This window comes from Vicia villosa, linkage group LG6, assembly GCF_029867415.1.
Source record: "Vicia villosa cultivar HV-30 ecotype Madison, WI linkage group LG6, Vvil1.0, whole genome shotgun sequence".
In the NCBI taxonomy this organism is placed as follows: Eukaryota; Viridiplantae; Streptophyta; class Magnoliopsida; order Fabales; family Fabaceae; genus Vicia; species Vicia villosa.
This window is the reverse complement of record NC_081185.1, coordinates 105,203,506-105,212,763: the sequence shown is the minus strand read 5'-3', so window position 1 is coordinate 105,212,763 and position 9,258 is coordinate 105,203,506. Positions and strand designations below refer to the sequence as shown.

Here is a 9,258-nt window from a genome sequence, read left to right as displayed (position 1 = left end):
TTATCTCAGGGGGAGATTGTTAATCTCAGGGGGAGACATATTCATATGCTTATGCTATAGCTGTGTAATTTGTCTTTTGCCGTCTGCTCTTTCTGATCGCAAATTCATATCATTTATATATGTTTTTGTCATCATCAAAAAGGGGGAGATTGTTAGAACAAGATTTGTTCTGATCAATTATCTTAGTTTTGATGATAACAATAATATGAATTTTGCTTAAGATAATATGGTACTCTAATCCAATGCAATTTCCTTTTCAGGAAATATATAAAGAGTATGCATAATTCAGCGCTCAGAAGCTTTGTCTCAAAGGGTTCAGCATGCAACATCAGAACATGGTCTGGCAAGACATCAGAAGATGGTCGAAGCAGAATCAGAACATGGGTCTATGGAAGCATCAGAAGAACAAGAGAACAGAAGCACTGAAGTTCTGATGGTATCACGCTCAGAAGCACTTCAAGGTCAGAAGATCAGAAGATGCTTTGCACCAAGCTGTTTGACTCTGATGATATTCAAACGTTGTATTCACAAACATCAGATCAGAAGGAAGTACAAGTGGCAAGCTACGCTGACTGACAAAAGGAACGTTAAAAGCTATTATAGGCTACGTCAGTAGACACAGCGTGAACAAGGCTCGAGGTAGTTGACAAAAGCGTATAACATTAAATGCGATGCTGTACGGAACACGCAAAGCATTAAATGCACTCAACGGTCATCTTCTCCAACGCCTATAAATATGAAGTTCTGATGAGAAGCAAGGTTAATGATTCGAACGATTCTGCACCGAAACAACTCATATTAACTTGCTGAAACTCTGTTCTACTCAAAGCTCAGAATCTTCATCTTCATCAAAGCTCACTACATTGCTGTTGTAATATATTAGTGAGATTAAGCTTAAACGTTAAGAGAAATATCACAGTTTGTGATTATAGCTTTTAAGAAGCAATTGTAATACTCTTAGAATTGATTACATTAAGTTGTAAGGAACTAGAGTGATCGTGTGGATCAGAATACTCTAGGAAGTCTTAGAGGTTATCTAAGCAGGTTGTAACTAGAGTGATCGTGTGGATCAGTATACTCTAGAAAAGTCTTAGAGGGTATCTAAGCAGTTGTTCCTGGAGTGATCAGTGTGTGATCAGAAGACTCTGGAAGACTTAGTTGCTGACTAAGTGGAGAACCATTGTAATCCGTGCGATTAGTGGATTAAATCCTCAGTTGAGGTAAATCATCTCTGCGGGGGTGGACTGGAGTAGTTTAGTTAACAACGAACCAGGATAAAAATAACTGTGCAATTTATTTTTATCTGTCAAGTTTTTAAAGCTACACTTATTCAAACCCCCCCTTTCTAAGTGTTTTTCTATCCTTCATTAAAGAGTCTTTAAACACAACCAGTCCTTATGGAGACAATAAAACTGTATTTTCACATATGTGTTGCAACAAAATGGTGTCGTTGTTGGGTAATGGCGTTATTTTATAAAGACATTGTGATAGTTTTGATCATTTTAAATATTTTGTTTACATTTTTCTATATATGTGTATATTTTTCTTTATAGTCACTAATAATTTAAACTAACAAAACACTTGACAAAGCTTCCACAAAGAAATGCAAGAGGTGCCTATACATTAGAAAATTTATTATTGGCAGCTTTGTACTAGAAATCATTCCAAAGAATTTTGTCCTCCGTCAGATGAAGTAATAAAGTTCTTAAACAACCAACAAAGGCCATGGTAATATCCGAGCAACAATAACTCAAAATATAAGCAATATGCTTAACAATTCAGCAGACAACTATACCAGAATCCTCATCAACATGATAGTACATCATGATTGGAGGAAACACAAAATTAGTTCATGCAAATGTTCATGGAAAGTTAAAAACTACTACAAAATATACATTTTGTAAAGAATGTTACCTCGACTAACTAATTCATTGAGGTATAATCTTTCTCACTAGGCCCATTCTTTTCATTATAATTTTAAAGTCACTTTAACCCACGGTTAAAGTTTTCAACAGTGAGAAAAGTATCAATGGTACACACATTGAATTCCAACACCATCAGGTTTGTTTTTTATTCATTTTTAAGCCACATTTTTCTAAGGTTGAGAATTTCAATCATGGAAAAAAACTGCATTGGTCATATGTTTGAATTCTAGCACCGACCATTTTATTTTTTAAGAGTCGAGAAAAATTGCAATGGTCATGGATTTAAATCCCAGCGTCAACAATTTTATTTTTTATTTGTTTTTAAACCATTTTCACCACAGTTGGAATTTCAACCATGATGAAAAGTGGCTCCTTCCTTTTTTTTATTTTATTTTATAAAAATAAATTTCATTTTCTAAGATATATAATGTTCTACGTCCATTCACTTTTCCCTCGAGAAACTTCATCCTCTACTTCCAAACTTCACATTTCATTGCATCAAATTCTACTTCCTCGTTTATCGATCAATTTTGATTCCACTTCAGAACAATTATATTTGATATTCGTACAAGTGGAGTTTGTTATCTCTTTTTCCATGGCATAACACAGTGACTTTGAATGTTGAACCTTACAAATTATTTTCGGTTGGGCTAAAATATTTCTTTTGTATTTGCGTTACATATGTATGGATAGGTGCCCAATATGCTTTAAAAAAAAATATATAATTATAAAAATAACAAAAAAATTATATTGATCAAATGACGAAAAAACATCAAAATAAAAAAGCAATTTGCTCTGGCAAAACATCCAAATGTCAAAATCTTTGCAAGAACATAAAAAATCATACTTTAAAAGTTTCAATAATTCAGTTAATCATAGGAGAATATCAATATTTCTCTCTACAACATCATTAAAAAAGAGTGACTTCTAATTCAAATTTATCGAGAGGTAGACTAGCAACTTCAAGAATACCAATTACATCAAATAGATATCATTCATCTCCACCAATATTCCATATTGTTGTTGCTCCTTCATTATATATCTTACTCTTTCTTGAGAGCAGACAAAGATTTTAATGAACAAAAACTAAATATTCAGCTCTCTTTGGATTGAACCCATTCCTTTTTAATGAGTGAATAAATTTATATGTGATCCAATTTCTCTCAATTGAAGATGAAAAACTTGGTTGTGAAAGGAGTTTCAATGCAATAAATTGAAGTTTAGGAATTGAAGATCCATAAATTACTCACCATTCTTTTGGTTTTGAGTTCCACATATCTTGCAATGAGTAAATTGGCCAAATTCTTCTTGAAAATTTTTGGGTTCACATAACAAATATGTATAAGCACGCGTACAAACTTAAAAATAAAAGATATGAACTCAATGGGTACCATACACGTATCACCTTTTAGTATACGTACTAGGTATGGATTTGATAAATACCATACATGTACCAGTACTCGGTAGGGGTGGCAAACGGACATGCCCGCCCCGTTTAGGCCCGCCCACAAAAGCCCGCGAAAAAACAAGGCGGAGCGGGGACTGGGGAGGACGTATTTGAGAGTGCGGGTCTAAAATATTCTTGCCCTGCCTCGCAAAAAAGTGAGGGCGGGGTGGGGAAAGTCTGCGGGCATTGAACTTTTTAGGCATAAAAATAGTAAAATTATATTGTATGAAAAAACCCATGCCTGCAAAAAAACGGGACGGGGCGGGGCGAACACATTAAAGAGAGAGAGCCTAAAACCTTTTTCCGCCACGAAAAAAATGCGGTCAAAACGGACTTTACCCGCAGGCCGAGCCCGTTTTGCCACCCTTAGTACTCGGTACTAATACTTTTTCTAAAATGGGGTATCGGTGAAGCACCATTTTCTATGCTATGGATCCATTGTTTAAAACATGTGATCAATTTAGAAGTCCTTTCTCCCTACCTTAATAAAAAATCTGAAAGCAAAAGCGATTTGAGAAGCTTTACTATTTCTCAAAACGCAAATATCAACTTAGAATACATTCCGTTGGGCTCAAGCAAGTTGTTTGGTTTTTAGTGTTTTAATTCTCTTCAATATAATAGATTTTATTGAAACTAAGAAACAATAAAATTTTCTACATAAGTAATTACTAATTGGTTAAATTGTATGTCTCTTAGCGATATTCAGTCAATAATTTCAGAGGCGTAACACACCTTCAATTAGTGTTGATAGCACATCTTTCATAAATTAAGTAGGCATCTTTTTTTTATTCGTACTGAATATTTATAGAGATTTTGATACGTGTAAAACTCCACACACAAAAAATGTTAAGCATTGGAATGAAAGTAGAATCTCTATAAATAGCTCTTGGCTATACACTATATTCATACACCATAACCCTCCTCACTTCTACACTCACTCACACAATCATGGCTAGCTCAATGTTTATCAAAGTTACTTTCTTGGCTATGATATGCTTGGTTTTAGATATTCCCTTAGCCAATGCCGGCCAAACATGTGATGAAATAAAATTCACTTTATTACCATGCGTTCCGTATATTAGGAACCTAGAACCAACTGTACCCGTAATATGTTGCAATGGCCTTAGGACTGTTACTGACCAAGCCAGAACTCTCCCTGAACGTAAATATGCTTGCGAATGCATTAAATCGACTTTAACCATCATACCTGGACTCAATCTTAATGCCATTCAGGGTCTCGCTAACAAGTGTAGTGTCAAAGCGGCTTTCCCAATTGGTCCCAACGTAGACTGTAGCAAGTATGTATATCTCTATAAATTAGTAACACTCAGTGGCGGAGCCAGGAATTTTAGGCAGCCTGGGCAAAAACTTTACACCATTGATTATTCATCTGTTTTAATTTTTCCACCCTATTTTTACTAATTTTGCCCATAATTTTGCCCCTGATTTTATCTTAAAATTGACTATTGAATTGGGGGAGTACAAAGAAAATAGGGGTTGAGCCCGGGCGCCTGCCCGGACTCGCTGGGCCTTGGCTCCGCCCCTGGTAACACTCTTCTTAATTTCATAACTTTTCTTATCTTTGTTTCTAAAAAAACCTAATGTTTATTTCATTTTACTCATTGCAGGATAAGCGTTGAGCTCTGAGCTTGTAGGGTTTGCAGGGTTTGCACTTGATGAATAAGTAATGAACTTGGTTTGGTAGTAACCAAGACAGAAGATGTTTTGATTTCTCGAATATTGTAATTGAATTCCCACTAGGGATCACTATATTATGAGTTTACGTAATAATTGAAATAAAATTTTATCAGTTTCGGCTCGAAATAATCTTTATCTATTGTGACATTTGGATTTCAGTGTTATCTCTTATGATTCTTAGAATGAAGTAGTTACACTTTACAATAACTAGAAATATTATAGAATTTTAAGGTAACCAAAATTTTAAATAAAGGTCGGATAAATACTTTCGCGATTCCGGTCGGGTCAAAACATTTGTTCCATTATCGATTGTGGTAGGAGCAGAGCGAATATTCACAATATTTATAAAAAATATTGTATGCCATTTGTTTTTTGTTTTTTGATAGTTTGATTCTGAAAATTCTGCGGCTGTAACGGTGTTTTGCAGTGTAATAGAGTTTTGTTGCAGTCATAACGGCTCTCGTGGTGGTAACAGAAAAAAAAAATTCTTGCGATTTTGAAAGTAAGGTAATGTGAGAATAAATCTATCATGCAAGTTTTTATAAGTTTATTAAATAAATACATGAAGTGTAACTCTGTTGTGTATGTTATGATTTAATTTTAGTGTTGTTTAAAAAACATGCTATTTAATTTTGAGTTAAGTTTGTGTTGAACTTGTTATGCCCTGATTATAGTTTGCTAGACACGTAAATCATAAATTGATTAGTTGATAATGAAGTTAACACGGAAGAAATCAAATTGTAAAAGCAAATTAATTCCTCCTTCCAATCATCTACACTTTATGTGAGAAATTCAGTTACACATATAATGAACCTCTAGAAATTTATGATCTTTACAAAAATGGCTACTTGAAGTTTTTTTTTTTTCAATACGCAATTGATATAAGAAATCGCACTAGAGGTGTAACCTTTACAACACAAACAAACTACAAAGAGTTAAAACAACCCAAAGGTATTTTATACCAATCATAGAAACTAGAAGAAGATAACAAATTAGAACTAGCTAACCAACTCCAAGATAGAAACATAACATTGGAACACACCACATCAAAATTATAAGAGACCTTTTCAAAAATCATGGCATTTCTCATAATCCATAAACTTCAAGTAATAGTAATCCAAACGGTGTTTATCTTCCTCCTAACATTAACATTCTTCACCTTCTCTTGGATGATACCAAAATCCAAAAACTCCTCTAACGTGAAGGGAAGATCGCCCCCCAACCACAAATAAACCCGCCCCCACAAAGACTTCGAAACAAAGCAAAGAAAGAACAAATGATTTGAGGTCTCCGGATGAATCCTACAAAACTCACAAAGAAGATTTGAGGAAATGTTATCAACTCCTCTTATAATCAACATATCTTTAGAAGGTAATCTAGAAATAACCAATCTTCAAATAAAAATCTTAATTTTGAGCGGAAACAACGACTTCCACATAACGTTCAACAAAAACACCTTAGAAGGAAGCCACATGAACTCTTTAAAGTCGGATATCAAATCACACGCACTAGCAACCGAGAAGTCACCGTCTAGGTTCAGACTCCACCGAAAAACATCATGGCCTTCCCGAACCGGATTGGCCAAATGCAGCAAGCACAAGAGCTGGCGCCACTGCACCTTGATAGCGCTAATGGCAGCAATAAGATGATCCACGAACTCAGAGCCAAAAAGACGAATTGGATTCCAAACAACCTCATCATGCACCCAGGAAAATACAGCAGAGACAGAACACAACTTGTTGGTAGAGATGTCAAACAAATCCGGGAACTTAAAACGAAGAATTTGATTGCCTAACCGTAGACTAAACCAAAAGGAATATGATTACCTTTTTAACAATGCATTGAACACACCCCGAGAAGTCTTCATCGCTATAATCCACCTTCACATCATTATTTATGACATCCCTCCACCAAATGGAGTCTTTCGATTTTGAAGCTATCCCGCAAGATGCTAGCACCTTAAGTTTTGGCTCATAATATCTCAAATTCAAGACATTGCTCAAAATTGCCTTATCCTCGTTAAGAATCCTCCATTTCCACTTAAGAAGGAGAGCTTTGTTTATCTCCCCCACATCTCTCACGCCTAATCCCCCTTCTCTTTGGACTTGCAAACCGTTTCCCATTTCACCCAATGAATGCTTCTTTTGTTCACATTACCGCTCCTTAAAAAATTTCTTAAAAGACTTCTAATCTCTTTTATAACCAACCCCGACGCTTTATAGAAAGAGAGAGTCAATGAAGGGATTGTGTTAAGAACCGCATTTATAAGCGTCACTCTACCACCAATAGAGATGTTTCATCCCTTCCAAGAAGTGTCGCACGCTCGCGAAAATGAAACAACAGAGTCGCCACCAATATATTTATCCCATAAGGGAAAGGAATATCAGAAAACCTAGAATAAGGATAAGAGAAGGTCTTGCGACCAGAGATAGGGTACGGGAGTCGGTTACGCAAGGGGAAGGTGCTAGCACCCCTCACGCCCATCGTACTCGATGGTATCCACCTATGTTTGTTCTATTCTAAGGGTGTATAAATCTAAAGTTCAATTACTAAGGGAATGCATGCAAATGAAAGAATAAGAACACGGGGAAAATAAGGTTTATAAATAGTTGTGCTCGCTTAGGCCCCGCGACCTAATGCCTACGTATCCTTTTCAGGAATCAGAGCGCCGTAGTTCGGCTCTTTAGTTTTTGTTTGTTTTTGTGTTTTTTAGTGGACGAAGTTACATTCGCACTCCGCTGCTCGACCTCTGGAGTCTTAAGCTGGGAATGGAGCGGAAATAACGTGTCCGATTAATGAGAAAGAATGCCCTGAAGGCAAGAGAAAGAATGCCTCGGAGGCAAGAGAGAAAAGAGATTGGTTTGTGTCTTTTATGTGTGATTCCATGATGGACGAAAACCTACTACAAGGCATCGCATCACTTCCTCACTTTGATTAGCTCTGAGCCTTTATTAGATATTTTGAAGTGTTTTTGTTTAGGTGTCTTTTAAGGGAAATTAATTTGTGACTTAGATCATACCAAAAAGAGTTTTGTTTTGCATATTTAGAGAAAGCACATCGAGGCCTACGCCACAATCGTTTCTCTAAATAACGGTTAAGAAATACATCGAGGTTTCACACCTCAATCATTTCTTCTCCGCTAAGTAAAGGAGATACAAAAAAGAGTTCTTTTGTGAATGTTTAGAGAATGCACATCGAGGCCTACACCACGATCGTTTCTCTAAACAACGGTTAAGAAATACATCGAGGCTTCACACCTCAATCATTTCTTCTCCGCTAAGTAGGAAGGAACATACATCAAGGCCTACGCCTCAATCATTTCTTTCTTACTATGAAATATAGTAACGGTATGATCTTCATCGATATTTATTAAGTATTTTAAAAGTTGAAAAGAAAAGAAGGAAGACTAGCCTAAAATGATCAACTAGCCTAATGTTATGATGGGAATTCTAGATCCTAATGTTATCATGGTTTCTACCTAATGGTTAGGAGCAAAAAAGCGGCACGGAAGTATAAGCATAAGCGGAGATCGAAATTACAAGTAAAATACAAGTAAATAACGATACAAAAATTAGTGTAAAATGGCTAACATAAACACCTGAAAATATGGTACAAAACATGATTCAAAATATTGCACAAAATGAATTAAAAGATACTATTTTTTATTGATTTTTTTACATGACAAAACAAGAATTCTAATCAAACAAAAAGAATTAAAATAAAAGCCTAAACTAATATTTTGTTGATTATTTTTTATATGCCGAAATCTATGTACTAAAATCTCAAAATTAATAGGAAAAAAATCAGTTTTTATTACCTAAAAGAAACATAAAAGAATCTAAGTAAAAACACTAAATTTGTTAATTGAAATAAAATGGAATCAGGGGGTGCAGAATTGAACATGATGGTGCACATAGCCACACAGGCGCAGAGCCCAATAAGATCAAGGCCCAGGAACTTTTTTTGTTATCAGATTTTGGCCACCAAAAATGGTGCTATTGGGCTCAAGTGGGGGTGAGAATCCGTGAAAGGCCCAAGAATTGTTTTGGTGACCCATAATGATCATTGATATCTGATTACCCTCAATTTAATCACTATGCCAATCTCTAATTATATCCATTAATCCAATTAAGACTAATTAATACTAATTAAACTAATTAAGCACAATTAATCATAAAATTAATTAGA

The 9,258-nt window shown here is 35.3% G+C and overlaps 1 protein-coding gene across 1 annotated transcript; it reads left to right on the top strand.

The window, feature by feature from the left end:
• Positions 1-4,271: 4,271 nt before the first annotated feature.
• On the top strand, positions 4,272-5,199 carry LOC131612020 (non-specific lipid-transfer protein 1-like). The gene is made up of 2 exons (XM_058883835.1): positions 4,272-4,670; positions 5,001-5,199. The coding sequence occupies exons 1-2, from the start codon at positions 4,321-4,323 to the stop codon at positions 5,017-5,019; spliced, it is 369 nt and encodes a 122-aa protein (XP_058739818.1). The 5' UTR covers positions 4,272-4,320; the 3' UTR covers positions 5,020-5,199.
• Positions 5,200-9,258: the final 4,059 nt, after the last annotated feature.

What these genes read in the sequence shown, in the direction of transcription:
- LOC131612020 (XM_058883835.1), top strand. Translation starts at nt 4,321, where the DNA reads ATGGCTAGCTCAATGTTTATCAAAGTTACTTTCTTGGCTATGATATGC.